At 33.3% G+C, this 21,957-nt stretch overlaps 4 protein-coding genes across 4 annotated transcripts; 1 reads left to right on the forward strand and 3 right to left on the reverse strand.

Annotated features, from left to right (window-relative positions):
* Positions 1-1,760: 1,760 nt before the first annotated feature.
* On the forward strand, positions 1,761-2,798 carry LOC25491476 (UPF0098 protein CPn_0877/CP_0992/CPj0877/CpB0906). The gene is made up of 2 exons (XM_013599416.3): positions 1,761-2,271; positions 2,560-2,798. Exons 1-2 carry the CDS (start codon positions 1,840-1,842, stop codon positions 2,632-2,634), a joined length of 507 nt encoding a protein of 168 aa, XP_013454870.1. The 5' UTR covers positions 1,761-1,839; the 3' UTR covers positions 2,635-2,798.
* Positions 2,799-4,146: 1,348 nt separating this feature from the next.
* On the reverse strand, positions 4,147-6,901 carry LOC25491477 (receptor-like protein 53). Its single transcript, XM_013599417.2, has 3 exons — positions 6,301-6,901; positions 5,367-6,218; positions 4,147-5,126 (listed from the first exon to the last, which is right to left on the reverse strand). The coding sequence occupies exons 1-3, from the start codon at positions 6,899-6,901 to the stop codon at positions 4,147-4,149; spliced, it is 2,433 nt and encodes an 810-aa protein (XP_013454871.2).
* A 2,986-nt stretch (positions 6,902-9,887) lies between these two features.
* LOC25491478 (receptor-like protein 6) lies at positions 9,888-13,061 on the reverse strand. The gene has a single exon (XM_013599418.2). It carries the CDS (start codon positions 13,059-13,061, stop codon positions 9,888-9,890), a length of 3,174 nt encoding a protein of 1,057 aa, XP_013454872.2.
* Positions 13,062-15,672: 2,611 nt separating this feature from the next.
* On the reverse strand, positions 15,673-18,579 carry LOC25491479 (receptor-like protein 6). Its single transcript, XM_013599419.1, has one exon. It carries the CDS (start codon positions 18,577-18,579, stop codon positions 15,673-15,675), a length of 2,907 nt encoding a protein of 968 aa, XP_013454873.1.
* Positions 18,580-21,957: the final 3,378 nt, after the last annotated feature.

Here is a 21,957-nt window from a genome sequence, read left to right on the forward strand (position 1 = left end):
TCAATCTTCACCACATTCAAAAATTCATCATTTCAACTTCAACAAAAACCACATAATCAAACCTTTAAATTTATAATTAACACCACCACCATCATTCAAAATTGGATCAAATGGGTGAGAGAAAGCATGGTTCACGTTCATTTTGTTCAGCAACAACAACACCACACCATCAATAGTTCGAACTTTTTCAACTGGATGAATTGAAGCATGGCTCACGTTCATTTCTTCATCCAATTGCACTTCAATTCATAATCTCATGCCACCCAACTTTTTCTTCTTCACCAAATCTAATCAATACCCATAAAATAATTTCAAAACTCAATTAAGTAATCAATAACCCAATTAATTAATCAATAACACATGATCTAAAAAGTATTCAAATATAATAAAAATGATAACTTTATGGTATTTTTTATTGGATAATTATAACTAACATGACCCTTTAATTTATGGCTTAATAGCAGTTTTGGCCCTCTGTATTTCAAGAAGTTGAGATTTTGGCCTCCTAACTAAAATAAACTACAAAGCCGCCTTCCAAGTATTAATTTTTTGGCAGTTTTGACCCCCCATATCAATTTTGACTAAGTCAAAGCTGATATGGACGCCACGTGTGTATTTATTTATTTTAATTATTAAAAAATAAAAATAATTTATTTTATTTTATTTTTTAATTAAAAAATATATATATTTATTTTTTAGTTAAAAAATATTTATTTTTTTAATTAAAAAAATAAATAAATACACATGTGGCATCCACATGTGCATTGACTTGGTTAAAATTGATCTGGAGGACCAAAATTGCCAAAAAGTCAATACTTAACGGGCGGCGGTTTTGTAGTTTATTTAATTAGGAGGCCAAAATCGCAACTTCTTAAAACATAGGAGGCCAAAACTGCTATTAAATCTTAATTTACATACATAAAAGATTGCAACTTTATAATGAAAACTAACAAAACATACATAATCAATTCCTAGCTTATAGGACATGAATTAAAAAAAAACCAAAAAAAAACAGAAAATGGCACAGAAAAAGAAACATACCAAGATGAAGAATTGGAGAGAGATCTATGTTGGAAGCAAAATGGAAGAGAGACAGAAGAGTGTATGCAGAGTGTCGTTGTTGTTGTTGAATGTTGGTGTACGCATCATTTGTGAGAACTTTTCTTTTCTTTGTTTGGTGGTCAAAGAGGAAGGATTTTGGTGGATGAAAGTTTCTTTTTGGAGTGAATGGTTGTTGGTGATCCAGATGATTGTTGTGGTGTTAATTATAGTTTTTAGAGTTTGATTATGTGATTTTTGTTGAAGTTAAAATGATGAATTTTGAGAAGAACAAAAAAAAAGTTGAAGATGATGAAGATTGATTAAGGTTGTATGAAGATGAAGATGAGGAAAAGAGATGAAAAATGTAAAATATATTAGGTGTTGGTAATTCATAGTTAGATTTGATAGACCTCATTAATCCAACTATTTCCTTTTTTGGGTGTTAAAATGAATAAAATAGGATTAATTTAAAACGTTTAATAGTTAGGGGATTAAATTGAAAACGGAAAATAAGTTAAGGGATAAATAATGTATTTTTTATGTTATTTTTTCCTTTCTCTCATGTACCGTTTATTTTATGTTATTCGATCAATGCAGAGGAGAGATCAGGTCCAACCGCTAGGTGTTGTCAAACGTGTCGAGGTCATAATATTTCAATTCTTCTAGCATGACACTTGTTCAATCACAGTCATCATTTATAGACATGAACTTACAAACCCAACGCAAATTAATCAATTATAGCATTTGCAAAATACGCAACAAAGTGCACAAATAGTAAGCATATTTACATTGCTATCCATGGCTAGCAAAGAATTCAGGTTGGTTTCACCAGCAATTGACAAAGAAGGAGGTGTCAAATTACCAAGATATTACACACATGAAGGCGTAGGTTCAAAGTGGAATATATCTCCACCTCTAGAATGGCTTAACGTTCCTCCCAAAACCAAGAGCCTAGCTCTTTTGGTGCAGGATGTTGACACCGTGGATCCAACTGGACGCACGGTGCCAATCACCCATTGGGTAGTGGTCAATATTCCGGCAACTTTGACAAAGTTGCCAGAAGGATTGTCGGGAAAGGAAGATGAAATGGGAGATGAGTATAATGGAATTGAAGAAGGAGTTAATGATTGGAAGGTGAATTTGTGGCGTGGTCCTAAGACTCCTAACTATGGTGATAGGTTTGAGTTTAAGCTCTATGCTTTGGATGATCATATGCACTTTGATAATCAGGTAAAAGCTTGACTAGCTAGTAGAGCTTGAAAGGATCGACACAACTTTTTGACTAGCTCGAATATTATTTGAACAATCCAAATTTTACAATATCTTGGATAATCGTATAAAAATATATCATTTATAATTATTGATTCGACTCAGAAGAAAAAAACTAATAAAAATAGAAAATTACAGCTAAATAATTTATACGTTGTTGAACAACTAAATAGTTGTTGAAATAACATTATTTATCTATGAATTTATACTATATATACCTTCTATTTTGCTCATTTGAAACTTTGACAGGTGACAAAGGAGAAGCTGTTGGATGCAATAACAGGCCATATACTTGGAGAAGCTGTAATGATTGCTACTTTCTGATATATGCACTGCCATCTTAACAAGGCCATGAAGATTAGTCCAAAGAATGTTCACCTATATTATTTCTGCTTTTGTAATTTTTTTTTGTGTATATTATATTTTACTTTGCATGTATTTTGTCAAGTTTTGTGAAATACTATAAATCTTTACAGGACGTGAAGTCATGCAGCATTGAATTCCTTTAGCTTTACACAAAAGGAAAATACCAATAATTGCTCATTTTACTTTTTCTAGCTATTGTCAGAACATTATAGATTAATGAAAGTAATAAACAACAATCAAGTGTAGCATTTTTTATGAGAATTAGAAACTAAAGCACTCTAAATTACAAAATATTTTAGAACTAATGTCAAATTCTTTATGCAAACAATATAACAGAAATGTCATTCCATGGAAATACGGCTTTCCATAAACAATACAATGCAGTGTGAAGGTGACATCATATATATGATTCATTGGCTTTGTAAATTCCATTCCATGGTTAATAAAATATTCTTTATCAGTATGACAGTGAATAGAATGTATGCCAACTCTCATATACTATAATGCTTGATAGTCTTCTACTTCTGAAGCTTGCATTATTAGTGTAATTATGTTCTCCGCCTTTCAAAATTTAGAAATCACACGAACTGAGTTAGACCTTCAAAATTTATGGCATAATAATTGGATATCTTAATTTGAAAATAAGACCAAAAACACTAAAGTAATATATCATTAGGTGTATCAAGATTAATATGTGAATAAAACAGTATACAAGATGTTCTTGTTAAAAAAAAACAGTATACAAGATGTTAGGTAGAGAATGGTATCTATCAACATATGGAGAAAATAAAGGAAAATAACCTAGCTTGGCGCGCAAGTTAACTAATTAGATGCATTTGCATTTATGATTAATTTCACTTGTAATTACATTTACATCTAGTTAGTTAGAGTAGTTACTATGAGCTGGCACCAATGTGTATATAACTCCTTGTCATGAACTATCACAATCTAATGAAACATTTTTTCATCTTTCTCCATTTTGGAGCTTTTCTTCCTTCATCCATGGAGATTTATTTTACTTTGATGGTATCAATGTGTGTGTCAAATGATGTCAATATTTAGCTGACAATCAGAATCAAATTAAACAAATGTTTTACCAAAATGGAACAAAATGAACTTATTGGGTTGATATATAAAGTTTTAAAGGCTCTATATATCTAGATTTTGGAGTTGTATCCTCTTGGTTTCCTTTTTATTTTTTTTGAGTTATAAGGATTTCCTTTGTGTTTCCGGTTTGATTATGATGTTTATTGTTATAAATCAACTTTTATATTTCTATTTTGAATGAAACACTATCACTATAATTCTCAATGACACTTTTATTTAAACTTCATAGAATGTTTTTTCAAAGTTATAATACATATCATCACACACAAAGTACAACTTAAATGGAAATAGAAAACATTATGTCAATAATTATCACAATCTCTATCAATAATGTTATCACCACCTTAAAGTTCTGTATGTCTGTCATCTATCAGTTGCATATTCAAAATACATCCTTTGGAAGATCCGACAGAGAATTTTGTCTGCGAGTTTCCAATAGCTTACTCTCCATTTCTTCCAAAACAAGAGGGGACAGATGATGATTCCAAGCCCAAAAACAAATCCCAACTCCACACTTAAAAAATTCCAGTCAATTGAACAAGCTAACCTTTCACAAGCTGGCTGTAGGGGCAGCTCATCCTGCCTGTTACCATTTAGTTTTTCAGGCAGTAGAGGTCCATATAGCCCCTTGTTTCCTTCAAATGAAGACGCTTGAAATGACTGAAGTTGAGTACCTGTAGGGATCTTTCCAACCAAATGATTGAAGGAAAGGTTCAAATAAGAAAGGAATGATAAGCTTGCAAGTTGCACAGGTATTACACCAACCAAGGAGTTATTTGAGAGGTCTAATGACTCTAACTGTTTCAGGTTCCCAATAGTTGATGGGATTTCACCGGAGATACCATTGTTCGAAAAGTTGAGAACATGGATTGCTTTGAATTCCATCAGAACCTGTGGTATTGGTCCTTCAAAATGATTGGATGAGAAATCAATGGCTGTGAAGATTGCTAGAATTTTAACAAACTTCATTTGCTGACCTTTAATAGAAACTGTCACACTATCCTGATAGTATGAGCAGTCTTTGTTTCGCGTGTGGATGAAGTCTGGTATAACATCAACTTCATCTTGCATCATTCTATCCCAAGTTGCGAAGTATTTTTCTTGTAACTTACCATTGAAATTGTTGCAAGAAATGTCCACAATCTGAATCATTTTCCAATGCTTATCTGCTTGTGAATGTGAACATTCTATGGTTCCATGAAACTTGTTGTTCCGTAAAACCAATACACTAAGAGTTGGTATGTATTTTAAAAAACATGGAAAGCCACAAAGAATTTGGGTTGATCCAATGTCTAACACCTTTAATGATGAGCAGTGGGAAAGAGACTTCGGAACAACAAGTCCTTACAACACAAGAAGCAGGAAACATATCTGGTATAGAACCAGTGAGATTGTTTTTACTCAAATTTATAACCTCAATTGTAACAGCCATTGTCATTAAACATGCGGGCATTGTTCCAGAAATTTTATTAATGGAAAGATCAAGCACTTGAAGATTTGAAGCATTGCAGAGGAATGAGGGAAACTTCCTTGTACTTTATCATTTGAGAGAGAGAGAAACAATGTGGAAGACAAGTAATTACCAATATCTTGTGGAATACTAGAAAAATTGTTTGTTGAGTAATCCAAATAAATAACAGATTGATGAAACATGGGTATTGGTCCTTGCAGCTGGTTGTTATGAAGGTCAAGAAGTATAAGGTTGGGAATATGATTCGTCATTGGTCTTTGAAAGTTAGTAAGAAAATTGTGAGAAATATTTAGCTTATCAAGATATGGTAGTTTCCAAATCCAGTTTGGTACTATTCCATGAATCTGGTTATCTGAAAGGTCTAGAGAGCCCAATCCGGATTGGTTAATCAAGAAATTAGGAAATGTTTTAAAGTTGCAGGATGCCAAACCTAAAACATTAATGTTGGGAATAGAAAGTAAATCATAATTTGAAGCATTCCAACTGATTGATAAGTTGTTGTATGAAAGATGGAGTTCACTTAAACTTGTAAGGCCAAAAAGTTCATCTAATTGGACGGATCCAGTGAACTTGTTAGACGAAAGATCAAGGCGATAAAGTGAACCAAGCTGCAATATAGATTTTGGAAAAGGCCCTGATTGATCATTGCTTCTTAATTCAAGGGATTCTAATATAGAGGAAGATATGATTGTGAATTCTTCAAGTTTACTGAAGTGGTTGAATGAAAGTCGGATACTTTTCAGATACGGGAGTGTAAAAAGGACCGATGAAATGCTACCATTGATAGAATTATAACTCAAGTCAAGGTTAACAAGATTCAGAAGTCCTTCAACGTGAAAAGAAGATGAAACCTCACCACTTAAACTATTATAAGAAAGGTCTATGTGGTTAAGGTTTTTGGCCATACTAAATGATGGTATCGGACCTGTGAAACTGTTAAATGACAAATCCAAGTAACTTAGTTCTGTTAGGTTTGAAAATGAATTGGGAAGTGTTCCATTATATTGAGAATTAGAAAGATCCAATATATAAGTGCCTCATCTTACCAATGATGTGTGGAATTCCTCCAGAGAAGTTTGTGAAACTTACCCTTAAGGTGTGGAGAGATCCACTCAGCTGAATTTCTGGAAATGAACCATGGAGATTGTTGTTGTGTGCTAAGTCAATAACGGAGAGTTTTTCAATTTGAAAGATCTTTTGTGGAAATGTACCTGTTAATCCACAAGATGTAAGACTAAGGGTGGTCAGGTTTTGAAAATTGGCAAATGTTTCTGGAACGGGGGAAGAAAAATTGTTCCTATCAAGAATAATGACCGATAGGTTTTTTAGTTTTGATAGGGAAGAATCTAGTGGCCCTGCTAGATCACAGTTATACATGCTCAACTCTTGTAGTTCACACAGCGGCAACAAAGCATTGCTCCATTCAGGTCCCTCAGATGTTAGAGTTATACCTTCTAAATACAGTTGCCTAATCTTGGTAAGATTTTGGACAAACTTTTGTAGATTTTGGTTGTTCATTGTCAACAGGTTCTTTATCGCATCTTTAGGTCCAGAGATATCAAGAGTAATCAAATTTGTAAGCTGTGAAATATCTATAGGAATCTCACCCTGAAAGCTTGCGTGTGAAAAATTAAGATAATTCAACATCACCAATTTGTTGAATCCTGATGGAATGAAAGTTTCGAACAAGTTATAAGCCAAATTCAGTTTCTGGAGATGATCGAGACTGAAAAGACTACTTGAACTATCAAATCCACCATGGATATGTTCTTCACTTAAGTCGAGGCCAATCACTTGTCCTCTACTGTCACAAGTTACACCGCTCCAATTGCAGCAAGCTATGCTTTGATTCCATATCCTCAGTTTAGTGGAACTTTTTGGGTTAAATGTGAGGTTATTTTTTAATTGGATCAACAATGATCCTCAAGACATTTGGCAGAGGCAAAAGAGATTTGGAAACTATTATATATGCAGTAATAGCAGCGAAGGAAGGAAAACAATGACACTAATGTAATTTTCATTGTTGTTTAATTACTTACAGATGATGATGGTCTTATAAAGCTGTGGACACGAGAAGTTTTGTTTAACAAGACCCGTAAAGTTGCAAGTCATGCAATGGCAACTAAACATTGCATCATTTCAAAGTAAACCACATCATGGGAAATTACTTGACCCATAAAATTAATCTCTCTTTGCCAATTTTTCTCTGGAAAACTTTGATTACTAAAAGTTAAAAATGTGGTATGGAATACATTTTTGAAATTTCATTAGGTTACATTAATCTTGACTTCCAAGTCTTCATTAATTATGCATAAGAGTTTGTTATCCATTGAGAAAATATATATGTTGCTATAATCATTGGTGTATAGAATTGAACACATTTTGTTTTCACATTCTCGTTGGGGGGTAGTTAGTTATTCACTTGGTCTCTAACAATGACTAAGAATCCGTTAATATTCCATCAGCTTGACCAATAAAGCATGAATGCAGCACATCATGTTTATAGTGGTTTATGAATTTCTATCTAACTATCTTTCATTGATATACATTATTCTTTTGGTACATGAACCCGTACATTTCCATAATTGATAGTTTAATTATTATTATTTTTCATATTAATTAGCATAATCTTTTCATGTTCTCCGTTATAGCCTATGAAGCACGTACGCTCATCGTTAGGTGTGCCCTTTTATAGAACACACGTCGGTGTTCGTCAGACACCGACACATATAATTACATTAAATTATCTTATTTTTTAAATTATTATAAATGTTAGATGTGTTGGTACCCTTGTCGTGTTTGTGTCAATGCTTGATAAACTTTGGCAAACAAAAATATCTCCATGAAAGAGCATACCCAATTTTGTACCGAAAATTGTTTCCTGTAGCTTTTCCTACATAATTATTTACACACGTTCAAATCTCCTATTATTATTATATTTATTAAATTAAATTAGACCCAAAATTTATATGTCAACAATATCATCGCTTATTACTTCATATAGTCTTATTTTTGCCACGTCGCATATATTCCAATGCGGCACCTCCAAAATTCCTCCTAGAATCCTCCTTTCTATTTTTTTTTTCTTCTTACAAGTCTTTTGTGCAACACAAATATGTGAGGTTTTATTATTTGGTCATAAATCAAATTCATGTAACTTTTAACACCAAAAATGAAATATTTGGTCGAACTAATGATTATGTTTTCGACAAGGCAGATGTGTTATTTCGACATGCTGTAAAATGCAAATGGATTTTGACCAATAACATACATACTTCGACACACTGCAATTTCGACCAACGACAAGGAGAAATAAGTTGAAGTTGCAATTGGAGCGAATGGCGGGAAACAAGGCTGAAATGCATTGAAGATTATTTCCTAGTGTCTTAGTGCATGGAAGATTATTTCCTAGGAAGTTATTTCTACTTTCAATATAGACTGTAGGATTTAGTGGTAGTTTTCTCTACAAAGTCTATATATATATATATATATGTAATAATAACAATTGGTTGGTTTCTTGATTTTCGAAACTCCAACACCCTCGCCGCCACACAGAGCATATGTGTTCACGAGTGTATGGATTGACAGATTCCAACCACCCTTTACATTCCTGCAATTTAATATCAAAGTTCTTGTTTTACTTTCCTTTTTCTTTTGCATTTCTTTTCATCTTTATTCTATTTCTTCTTCTTTTTAACATGCTTACTTGAGCAATTTTCTATCACGTTGTCATGAGACAACTTGTTATTACAAGATGTTGGAAGCGATTCTAACATTAATGTTCTTAAAGAATCCATGAAGTGATGTCATAATCCACGAGGCTTGAACGATCCCCTTTAAAAATACATTTGTCATCATCGATCGACATTTATGTCCTAAAACCATTGATGGATACCATTAATGGATAATGAAGTTTACATTACCAAAAATCGGTGTAAACACCTCCACAAAAAAGAAAAAAGTGATATGTAACTTGTCTATATTCTTTTTTAATAAAATAAATGGCAAATTAATAAATATCCATTCCTTCAAAAAATTAATTAAATATCCATTATTAGTTAATAGTTACCAAATTTCAAAGTTACAATTTTATATTATTCTACTTCATCTTCTTATTTTCTTCTTTCTCTATTTCCTAATTCTTCTATTATCCCTTGATATGTAAGAAGAATGCTACAGATCGTAACACGATTCTTCTAGAACATAACTATTGATTTTCTTCATTTCTTCAGATCCAAATTGTCTAACATGCTAAAGACTTAACTAAAATTCATAATAAATGGATTAAGGAAACATCATATAACAACATGTCATCTTTGTTTCCTTTTTATTATTTTTATAGGTTTATAAAACTTTTGTTTGTGTTTCTAGTTTATTTATGATGTGTATAGTTATAAATCAACTTATATATATCTTTTTTCGGAATGAAACACTATCACCACAATTCCAAATATAATTGTTTTATTTAAACTTTATTGAATGTTTCTTCAATGCTATAATACATATCATCAAACACAAAGGAGTAAACAGAAAGTACAACTTTTTTTTTTTAACAATACAGAAAGTACAACTTAAATGGAAATTGAAAACATCATTTTAATAATTATCACAATCCTTAGCACTAATGTAAGTATCACAACCTTAAAACTGTGTATGTTTGTCCTCTATCAGTAACATATTCAAGATACATCCTTGAAAAGATCCAGCAAAGAATTTTGTCCACAAGTTTCAAATAATTTACCCTCCATTGCTTCCAAAACATTATGGGACAAATGACTATTCCGAATCCAAACACAAATCCCAGTTCTACACTTATAAAATTCCAGTCAATTGAACAAGTAAGCCTTCCACATGCTGGTTGTGGATGCAAGTCATGCCTTTTACCATCTAGTCTTACCGTCAATGGAGGACCATATAGTCCATCATTACCTTCAAATGAAGATGCTTCAAATGACTGAAGTTGGGTACCTGTTGGGATCATCCCAACTAAATGATTGAAGGAGAGGTTCAAATAAGAAAGGAATGACATGCTTGCAAGTTGCACTGGAATTTCACCAACCAATGAGTTATTTGAGAGGTCCAAGGACTCCAACTGTTTCAGGTTCCCAATAGTTGATGGGATTTCACCAGAGAGAGCATTGTTTGAAAAGTTGAGAACATGGATTGCTTTGAAGTCCATTAGCACATCTGGTATTGGTCCTTCAAAATGATTGGATGAGAAGTCAATGGTTGTAAATATTGTTAGAATTTTAACCAACTCCATTTGTCGACCTTTATTGGAAACTGTCGCACTATCCTGGTAATATGATAATAATGAATCCCCTGTGTGGACAAAGTCTGATACATTATCATTTTCTTCACGCTTCATTCTTTCCCATGATGTGAAATATTTTTCAGGTAGCTTCCCATTGAAATTGTTGAAAGCAATATCAACAATTTGAATCATTTTCCAAGGCTTATTTTCGAGTGAATGTGAACATTCTATTGAACCATGCAATATGTTGTTCCGCAAAACCAAAACACTAAGTGTTGGTATGTTTTTCAAAAAGCATGGAAAGCCACCAAAAATTTGATTTGATCCAATGTCCAATACTTTTATTAAAGAGCAATGGAAAAGAGACTTTGGAATTGGCCCATGTAAGAGATTTCCATGGAAGTTCAAAGTGCTTATACCACAAGAAGTTGGAAACATATCTGGTATGAGGCCAGTGAGATTGTTCTTTCTCAAATTTAATGCCTCGAGGGTATTAGTCATTGTCATTAAACATGGAGAAATTGTTCCAGAAATGTTGTTGTAGGAAATATCAAGCACTAGAAGTTGCAAAGCATCACAAAGGGAATCGGGGATGCTTCCCTGTAAATTATTTTGTGAAAGAGAGAGAAAATAAGTGGAAGACAAATAATTACCAATATCTTGTGGGATAGTAGAGCTAAATTTATTCCTTGAGTAATCTAAATATGCAGCATGTTTAGAAAAAAAAGGTATTGGCCCTTGTAGTTGGTTGTTATGAAGATCAACTACGTATAAATATGAGGAAGCTAGATTTTCTAGAGGTCCTTCCAATTCAGTGAGAAAATTGTGAGAAATATTCAGCTGTTCAAGACTTAGTGTCCAAATCCAATTGGGCACTACTCCGTGAATTTGGTTAGCTGAAAGGTCTAGATGGAATAACATGGATTGGTTCATCAAGAAATTAGGGAAAGTTTTCAAGTTGCAGGTTGCCAATTCTAGACGTGTAAATTTGGGAAAGAAAGTATGATCAACATTTGCATCACTTACATTGATTGATATGTTGTTATATGAAAGGTTTAGTGCAGTTAAATTTCTAAGCTCCAAAAGTTTATCTAGATGCAGTGACCCATTCAACCTGTTAGAGGAAAGATCGAGGACAGAAAGTGAACGAAGCAGGAAGATAGATGTTGGAACAGACCCTGCTAGATTATTTCTACTTAAATCAAGGGTGTTAATTACAGAGGAAGACACATTTATGAATTCGTCAAATTTACTAAACCGGTTGCATGAAAGCTGAATCTTTTGCAGTAACGCGAGTGTAAAAAGGGATGACGGAATACTCCCTATTATAAAATTATAACTCAAGTCAATGCTGACAAGATGGTGTAGTTTTTCAGAGTGAGAAGATGATGGAATTGTACCACTTAATTGATTATGAGAAAGGTCTAGGTGGATAAGACTTTTGGCCTTGCAAAATGATGGCATTGGACCTGTGAAGCTGTTAAATGACAAATCTATGTATCTAAGTTCTGTAAGGATTGAGAGTGAATTGGGAAGTGGTCCATTAAGTGTACTATTAGAAAGATCCAATTCAGATAAGTTCCTCATGTTACTAATTGTGTGTGGAATTGCTCCCGAGAAGATTGTGTTACCTGCCCTAAAGGTATGGATAGATACACTCAATGGAAATTCTGGAAATGAACTATGGAGATTTTTGTTTAATGTTAAGTCAATAAATGACAATGTTCCAATTTGGAAGATCTTATGTGGAAATGTATCAGTCAATCTACAAGCTGCAAGACTAAGGGTTGTCAAATTTCTGAAATTGGAAAATGTTTCAGGCACCGGGGAAGAAAAATTGTTTCCATCAAGAATAATGATCGATAAATTCTTTAGTCTTGACAGAGATGAATCAAGGGGTCCTGTTAAATTGCAGTTAGACATGGTCAGTTCTTCTAGACCACGCAACGGCAACAAAGCATTGCTCCATTCATGCCCTTTTGCTGTTATAATTACACCATCCAGATACAACTGCCTAATACTGGTAAAATTTCGGACAAGGTTTTGTAGATTTGGGTTTTCAAGTTTCAGCCCTTGTCCTGTTAAATAACTAAGAGAAGAGAGATCAAGAGTAACCAACCTTTTGAGCTGAGAAATCTCTACAGGAATTTGCCCCACAAAGCTAGCATATGACAAATTCAGATATGTCAACTTCTCCAACTTGTTGAATCCTGATGGAATGGAAGAATTGAAATAGTTATCAGCCAAATTCAGTTTCTGGAGGTGTTGCAAACTGAAAAGACTGCTTGAATCGTTAAATCCACCATGGATATCTTCGTCACTAAGGTCAAGGCCAATAACATGTCCCTCAATGTCACATGTAACACCCCTCCAATTGCAGCAAGCAGTGCTTTGATTCCACAATATTAGTTTGGTGGAATATTCAGGATTGAATGTGAGATTGTTTTTTAATTGATGCAACAATGATTGTTGATCCTCAAGACATTTGGTAGAGGCATGAGTGATATATATGAAGTAGTAGCAGAGAAGGAATGAAACTAATATAATTCTCATTGCTCTCATTCTAATTAATTACTCTCGGACACAATTTTAGTTTGATATATATGATGTATGTGATAAATGGTGGTATTATATAGTTGAAATTTTACTCTTCCCCAAGGTGCAATAGTATAAGAGAAGTTTCGTTGAAGAAGAGCAGTGTGGTCACTCACAATGACTTCCAAGTCTTTCCAAGACGTCATACACCTCATCAATTCGGATAGTAATAATTAAGGCTCTTATGGTTTCAAGTATGAAAAAAAATCTTTTTGCAAATATTTTATGATGTAATTTATTATTTGATATTATCATTTATTGTTTTATGACCAAGTTCATTTCCATTTCGTGTCAACTGCATGGAAAGAATCTCAACTTGAGAAACACTTGTAAGGAAACATCAATTGGCCCATAGCATGACCATAAAACCATATCTTCCATATCCCATGAAGAAACGGTTGCCAAGTTGAATTACTAAAATACTAACTAGTTATTGAAGAATAAATCAAATTTATCCATACTTCGCGTTGTAGGATTGAAATTTTCTATGAGAACTAAAGTTAATATCAATCTTTAGTACGGGATCCACCGATAATTATGTTCGGGAGACTGGGGGTGGCGGGAGAAACAACAAGCACAAATATTTTAGGACCACAATAGAGGGAGACACCACATCTCCAAATTTATCTATTCATAAAGGACGTGGGACTTGAGCACTCACTTGAAACCCAACAAATTACATACATCATGTGATATTTATGTGCTTTTTATTGTGAATTTCATTATTCAAACTAGGCTTTTAACCTTGTTTTCTCTTTGTTATTTGTTGTTTTATGTTTGGGACGTTAATATGAGTATTGTTTGGGAATCCGTATGATTCTCTCTCATTTTAAATAATTGCTTCTAGTTGTTTCTATTTTCAAAAGTTTCCTTGTGGAACCGGCCAAAAGTATAAAAGAAATTTCATGCAAAGGCAACAAAGCAAACTTTATCATAAAGTAATCTTCATATTTTCACATAAAACATTACATAAAGTCATAACTTGACCCATAAATCCTTTTCTTATTGGCCGATTTTTCTTTGGAAAATTTGAATCACTCAAAGTGAAAACAATGACCCTACAATTTTGGAATAATTCTTATTTGGAAACACTTGCACAGAATAGAATTTGAAGAAAAATAATAATTTAATATTAAGCATTTTTTAAACAATTATATGATTTTCATTTTATGAGTGTATGACTAAATAATGTGTTCAAATCTGTGTTCTTACAAATATTGCTCACAATTTTAAAGTTCTATAATCGATGACTAAGAGTTGCTCAAAAATTGCTCACTTGGTTTCTAATTATATTTTGAACAATGACTAAGAATTCATTATAATGCAGTAAACTCGTGTTTAGAAAATCCCTTTTCATATGAAGCATAATCTTTGTGGGTCCTCCATTAATTGTCCCTAAAAAATGTTTACTTGAAAAGTGCAAGACAGCTTTGAATTAATGTCTTTTACAGCCAAATGATAACATATAGGAAAGTTCCTTTCAATTTCATGGTAACACAGAATGGAAAAATAGCATCCAGTGGAAATAATTCAGAAAAAGGATTGGCTATGATTTGGCATTAGGAAATGTAATTGTCAAAAGATAATTGATTAATGAAGGTGATACATAGCAATAAAGACAATCACGAAGAAGTTGCAGTCAATCATAATTAAAACAAAATCAGCCTAAAAATACAGGAGTCGCCAAATATTAGAACTGTTTAATGCACAAATATTATGGATTGCGGTATAACGTGTTCAACCAATTTCATGCACTGTTTTATGAACTACAGTGGAAATCTTATGAACCGCATTGGAAGCATTTATCTGATGCTAGATTTGTTGGTAAGATTCCAATAGAGATTTCCCATGTGACAAGGTTTGGTTCTTTGTCCCTCAAATCAAGAGAAATTTAGTAATTTATTTATAACCAGAAGGAGGTGGCAACTTCCTCATAGAAGCCACGAGCAGAACATTTTAGATTAGTGAAAGTAATAGACAACAATCAATATTGTAGCATTTTGTATGAGAATTAAAACAAAACCACTCTACAATACAAAAACATTTTAGAATTAATGTCTTTTGATTTATGCAAATAACAGAAATTGTATGCCATGGAAATAAGGTTTTCTATAAACAATACAATGCAGTGTCAAGGTGACATCATATATTTGAACCACCGGCTTTGTAAAATTCACTTCATTGTTAATAAAATATTCTTTATCACCATGGTACTAATTAATATAATTAATGTACGTCAAATCTCATAATATTATGCTGGATAAATCTTGCATTACTGTCTTTTAATTTGGAAATCACAGGAACTGAGTTAGACCTTCAAAATCAAATTAAACAATTGTTATACTTAGCTTTTTGAGTTGTATCCTCTTGGTTTCCTTTTTATATCGGATGAAACACTATCACCGCAATTTTCAACAAGACTGCTTTATTTAAACTTTATAGAATGTTTCTTCAAAGTTATAGTACATATCATCACACACAAAGGAGTAAACACAAAGTACAACTTAAATGGAAATGGAAATAGAAAACATTATTTCAATAATTATCACAATTCTTAGCACTAATGTTATCACCACCTTAAAATTCTGTATGTCTGTCCTCTATCAGTTGCATATTCAAAATGCATCCTCTGGAAAATCAAACAGAGAATTTTGTCTACGAGTTTCCAATAACTTACTCTCCATTTCTTCCAAAACAAGAGGGGACCAACGATGATTCCGAGCCCAAAAACAAATCCCAATTCCACACTTAAAAAATTCCAGTCAATTGAACAAGCGAATCTCTCACATGCTGGTTGTGGGTGCGGCTTATCTGGCCCATCATTTGGTGTTTCAGTTAATGGAGGTCCATATAGCCCATCATTTCCTTCAAAGGAAGATGCTTCAAATGATTGAAGTTGGGTACCTGTTGGGATCTTCCCCACCAAATGATTGATGGAAAGGTTCAAGAAAGAAAGGAATGACAGGCTTGCAATCTGCACAGGAATCTTACCAACCAGAGAGTTATTTGAGAGGTCCAAGGACTCCAACTGTTTCAGGTTCCCGATAGTTGATGGAATTTCACCAGAGAGAGCATTGTTTGAAAAGTTGAGAACATAAAGTGCTTTGAAGTCCATCAGCACATTTGGTAGTGGTCCTTCAAAATGATTGGATGATAAATCAATGGCTGTGAAGATTTTTAAAATTTTAACCAACTCTATCTGTTGACCTTTAATGGAAACTGTCATACTATCCTGATAATATGAGTACGATGTGAGTTCCCGGTCCCCTATGTAGATAAAGTCTGATTCACCATCATCTTTATTATTCATCATTCTTTCCCATGTTGTGAAAAAAAATTCAGGTAGTTTTCCACTGAAATTGTTGAAAGCCATGTCCAAAATTTGAATCCTTTTCCAAGGCTTTTTTGCCAGTGAGAGTGAACATTCTATGGAACCATGCAATCTATTGTTCCGCAAAACCAAGACACTAAGTGTTGGTATGTGTTTCAAAAAGCATGGAAAACCACCAACAATTTGATTTGATCCAATGTCCAATACCTTTAATGATGTGCAGTGTGAGAGAGACTTAGGTATTGGCCCTTGTAAGAGATTTCCATGGAAGTTCAAAGTACTTGCAACACAAGAAGTTGGAAACATATCTGGTATAGGGCCATTGATATTGTTCATCCTCAAATTTAATACAAGAAGGGTACTACTAGTCATTCTAATTAAACATGGAGAAATTGTTCCAGAGATGTTGTTGAATGAAATATCAAGCACTTGAAGTGAGAGATTGCATAAGGATTCAGGAATGCTTCCATGTAAATTATTGTTGGATAAAGAGAGAAATCTTAAGGAAGGGAGGGAATTACCAATATCTTGTGGGATAACAGAAAATTTGTTCATTGAGCAATCCAAATATTGAACATATTCAAGAAAAGCAGGTATTGATCCTTGCAATTTGTTATTATGAAGGTCAAGAGACATCCAGTCATTAGTAAGATTTGGCAAAGGTCCTTCCAAATCAGTGAGAAAATTGTGAGAAATATTAAGGATTTCAAGCCCTTGCATTTTCCAAATCCAATTTGGTACTATTCCTTGAATCTGGTTATTTGAAAGGTCAAGCACGCTCAATTGATTTTGGTTTTTCAAGAAACTAGGGAAAAATTTCAAGTTGCAAGATGCCAGTTCTAGTAGAAAAAAGCAAGGAATAGAAGATTGATCAACATTAGCAACATTCCCATTAATTGATATGTTGTTGTATGAAAGGTTTAGTTCAGTTAAGTTTCCAAGCTCCAAAATTTTATCTAGCAATAGGGATCCGTTGAACTTGTTAGAAGAAAGGTCGAGTTCTTTAAGTGAACCAAGCTGAAAGATAGATGTTGGAAAAGGACCAGATAGATGATTGCTGCTTAAATCAAGAGTGTTTAATGAGGAGGGAGAGATGATTGTAAATTCATCTACTGTATTGAAGTGGTTGAATGAAAGATGAATCTCTTGTATCGACAGCAGCGAAAAAAGGTCTGTAGGAATTCTGCCATCGATAGAATTATAACTTAAGTCAATGATTTCAAGATTCTCCAGTCCTTCAAAGTTAGAAGATAATGGAATTTCGCCACTTAAACTATTATCTGAAAGGTCTAGGTGGATAAGGTTTTTGACCATGCCAAATGGTGGCATTGGACCTGTGAAACTATTGTTTGACAAATCCAAGTAACTGAGGTGTGTGAGGTTTGACAATGAATTTGGAAGTGTTCCATTAAATTGACAACTGGAAAGATCCAATTTAGATAAGTGCCTCAATTTGCCAATAGAGCTAGGTAATGCTCCAGAGAAGTTTGTGTAACTCACTATAATGCTATGAAGAGATTCACTTAGTGAGTAGTCTGGGAATGAACCATGGAGATTGTAGTTAAATGATAAGTCAATAACAGACAATGTTTCAATCTGAAAAATATTTTGTGGAAATGTACCGGTCAACCCACAATCTACAAGACTGAGGGTGGTCAGGTTTTTAAAATTGGCAAATGTTTGTGGCACTGGGGATGAAAAATTATTGTCACCAAGAATAATGACTGATAGGTTCTCTAGTTTTGAAAGGGAAGAATCAAGGGGTCCTGAAAGACCACAGCTTGACATGCCTAATTCTTGTAGGTCACGGAACGGCAACAAAAGACTGCTCCATTCATATCCTTGAGATGGTATACTTATACCATCTAGATATAACATCCTAATCTTGGTCAACTTTTGAATACTGAAAAGACCACTGGAATTGTCAAATCCACCGGATACTTCGTTTCTCAGGTCAAGGCCTATAACTTGCCCCTCGTTATCACAGGTTACACCACTCCAATTGCAGCAAGGAATGCTTTGATTCCACTGCTCCAGTTTATTAAAACTGTCTGCTTCGAATGTGAGATTGTTTTTAATTTGGAGCAATAATGATTGTTGATCCTCAAGACATTTAGCCGAGGCAACAGATATCTGGAAACTCATATATATGAAGTAGAGAAGGAAAGAAAACGTTGAAACTAATGTAATTGATCTCATTGTTGTTGGATTACTTTGATTTTCCACCACACAAGACAAGAGAAAACTGAGAAGACAGGTGAAAAATGGTGTATTTATAAAGTTGCACACAAGAGAAGTTTCGTTGAACAAGACCCGTAAAGTTGTAACACATGTAATGGGAACTAAACATTGCATTATTTCAAAGTGAACCTTATAATAATTTATAGTTTCTTGACCCAGAAAATTTATCTCCATTGGCCAATTTTTCTTTGGAAATTTAGGATCACTAAAAGTGAAAACAATGACCCTACAATGTTGATATTAATTAATTATGCATTAGTGTGCCAACCATTGAGAAAATATGTTATCATAATGCAAAGAAAGTTGATTTTCACAGATACTAAATACTCCATTAGCTTGGCTCTTAAAGCATAAATTCAGCACATCATATTTATAGTGGTTTATGAATATCTATCCTTCTATCTTTCACTCAATAAACATTTCTCTATATTGATATTAACTTGTTTATTTTAATTTACTCCAAATAAAATGATTGCCACGGTAAATAAATCCTTTTTCTTTCTGTAGTTACTACATGAAAATCACACATATTAATAGGTTGAGGTTCAATGCGTTGCGTGCAAAGATTTAATGTTAGACACATTTTGAAAAGGATATTCTTGCTGCCTGTCACTATCCAACCCCTCATATTTGACACAAGACTACTCAGGCAGTATAAACAATATACTCAGACAGGCTCTTTTAATTTGTTTCTCTTTTATTAAAGGTAATTTTTTCAATTAAAAAAGTCATGGTTACATTACAACTGACAATTTATGTTTTCTCACTAATCCGTGGTTGATGGTTAAAGTGACATCACCATCGGTTTAAAGAGATAGTGGTAATTTTAGTCATCGGTAATTTTTTGAGCAGATTTCTCAATTTTATCATAGTCGCATCTATTCTTTGATTTAATCAATGGGATGGCATAAGACAGTCAAGATGTAAATATCAATGCCTCTGATCCAACCTCTTTCTTGGCATCTTTAAAAATTCGGATTATTTGCCACCTGTGCCACGGAATGCTTTTGTTTAACCTTTAAAATGGTAGAAATTAGAGTTTGTTCTTAGAAAACTTGTTGAAGGTTAATTTATTGTAACTTCTGATATCTCTTTTTAAGAAAGTTTTTGATGATGGATTTGATAGTATCTCTCGTTCAGACGTAGGTCAATTTGACCGAACTGAAAAAACATATATTGATGTGTTCTTCATTTCTTTTATCTTATTTTATTATTTGTGACAAGTTTGGTTGATGCTAATTTTTCATCAAACATTAAAGTATTAGTGTGATTTTTATCTTAATTCACATCATTTAATTATTAAGCATATTCTTTTTGTGTCAACTGCAAGCTAGGAAAGAGGCTGAAGTTGAGAAACACTTGTTAGGAAACATCGATTGGTCCATAGCATGACCAATTGACCATAAAACCTCATCTTCCATCCATGAAGAAACGGTTGCCAAGTTGAATTACTAAAATATACTAACTAGTCATCATTGAAGAGTAAATCAAATTTAACCATACTTCACGTTATAGGATTAAAAAAGACATTCATTTCCGCTGACGCTTTCCTATATGTTATCATTTGGCTGTAAAAGACATTCAAAGCTGTGAATAAAAAATATCCATGGGATTTTCACGTTATAGTCTTCAAACTTTTTCTTCTTCTCTATGGCAGTGGCAAAGAAAATGGCTATCTAAATTAAAAATAACTTGTTTCTTCAAACTACAGATCGGTGCAGCGCCATGCATGGATTTTTCTAATCAAGTCAAAACAAGTCAGACTCGAAACCCATTTACAGTTGGTCCTCTCAATTAAAGACTCCTTGTTTCTTAACAGATCAGTCAGCTATGAATTTTTAATCAATTTGAAACCAAGTTATAGTTTCGGTTATCTCGATTAAAAAACCCTTACTTCTTCATTCCTGGATTTTCTAGGTTAAAATTTTTAACTTAATTTTTGTTAAACGTAAATGAGTTTGTTTTCTTGCAAGACTTAGCGTAAACAATTTTAACATCAACAAGAAAGTATGTGTTCAATTTTAACATCAACCGAGAGTTCAATTCAATTGGCTGATTTTTTTCTATTGGCTGATTTTTATTTGGAAAAATGAATGACTTAAAAGTGAAAGCAATGACCCAACAATTAAAGTTATATTAACGGACTTCCAAGCCTTGCTTTCGGTGGTCTGACCACATTTTTGTTTTTGCATTCTCACTTGGTCTTAATTACATTTCTAACAATGACTAAGAATCCATTATGATGAAGTAAGTGGTGTTTACAAATTCACTTTTCATATTAAACATAATCTTTGTGGGTCCTTCAGCGTCCCTAAGAAAAATATTACCTTGAAAAGTGCAAGACAGCTTTGAATGTCTTTTACAGCCAAATGATTACATATAGGAAAGTTCTCTTCAATTTCATGGTAACACAGAATGGAAAAATAGCATCTAGTGGAAATAATTCAGAAAAGGGATTGGCTATGATTTGGCATTCGGAAATGTTATTGTCAAAAGATAATTGATTAATGAAGGTGATACATAGCAATAAAGACAATCATGAAGAATTTGCAGTTTCAATGATAATTAAATCAAAATCAGCCTACAAATACAGGATGTTTATATGAACATTTGAACCTTCCTAATTATTTATGCTCATTTGAAACTTTGGCTGGTGACAAAGGATAAGCTGTTTGATGCAAAAGCAGGGCATGTAGTAAAGGTTGTACTGGTTTGTACTTTTTGAGATATATGCATTGCCACTTAATTAAGAAGACTATATGAAGATTAATCCAAATAATGATTGGGGTATAATGAGTCCAACCAATTTGATATCTATGTGAAAGGATTAGCATTGAATCTTGAGAATGAGAATGTAAGAATTGGATAGTGGTATGTTAAAGGAATACGGGCTATCAAAATGTTCGAATTTTTACACATAGAGGAGGTGTTACAGCTTTTGAGATAGCACTCATTAGTTGCCAAGCTTGCAAAATGTTGTTTTGGTTTCATAAAGGTGGACTATTTAGGACTTACCTTTTAAATCCAAGAAGTTGAGATGGACCAATCTAAAATTAAATCTGTAATTGATTTGCCTACTTCATCAAAACTAAAGGGACTCTTAATTTAGTCAGGATATTATAGAAGATTCATCTCTAATTATTCAATCATTACTAATCGTCTTACTGCATTATTAAAAAAAGATGGATTAATTTGTTTGGAACCAACAGGCCAAGGAAATTTTTGACGCACTCAAAAAGGCTATGGCTAAAATACCTTATCTCATCTTCCTGATTTCTCAAT

This window comes from Medicago truncatula, chromosome 4, assembly GCF_003473485.1.
Source record: "Medicago truncatula cultivar Jemalong A17 chromosome 4, MtrunA17r5.0-ANR, whole genome shotgun sequence".
Taxonomy (NCBI): domain Eukaryota; kingdom Viridiplantae; phylum Streptophyta; class Magnoliopsida; order Fabales; family Fabaceae; genus Medicago; species Medicago truncatula.

What these genes read in the sequence shown, in the direction of transcription:
- LOC25491476 (XM_013599416.3), top strand. Translation starts at nt 1,840, where the DNA reads ATGGCTAGCAAAGAATTCAGGTTGGTTTCACCAGCAATTGACAAAGAA. An exon ending in ATATGCACTTTGATAATCAG is followed by an intron (nt 2,272 to 2,559) that starts GTAAAAGCTTGA and finishes AAACTTTGACAG; the next exon opens with GTGACAAAGGAGAAGCTGTT.
- LOC25491477 (XM_013599417.2), bottom strand. Translation starts at nt 6,901, where the DNA reads ATGTTGAATTATCTTAATTTTTCACACGCAAGCTTTCAGGGTGAGATT. An exon ending in AGGAATTCCACACATCATTG is followed by an intron (nt 6,219 to 6,300) that starts GTAAGATGAGGC and finishes CAAACCTAACAG; the next exon opens with AACTAAGTTACTTGGATTTG. An exon ending in TAGTATTCCACAAGATATTG is followed by an intron (nt 5,127 to 5,366) that starts GTAATTACTTGT and finishes TTGTGTTGTAAG; the next exon opens with GACTTGTTGTTCCGAAGTCT.
- LOC25491478 (XM_013599418.2), bottom strand. Translation starts at nt 13,061, where the DNA reads ATGAGAATTATATTAGTTTCATTCCTTCTCTGCTACTACTTCATATAT.
- LOC25491479 (XM_013599419.1), bottom strand. Translation starts at nt 18,579, where the DNA reads ATGAGTTTCCAGATATCTGTTGCCTCGGCTAAATGTCTTGAGGATCAA.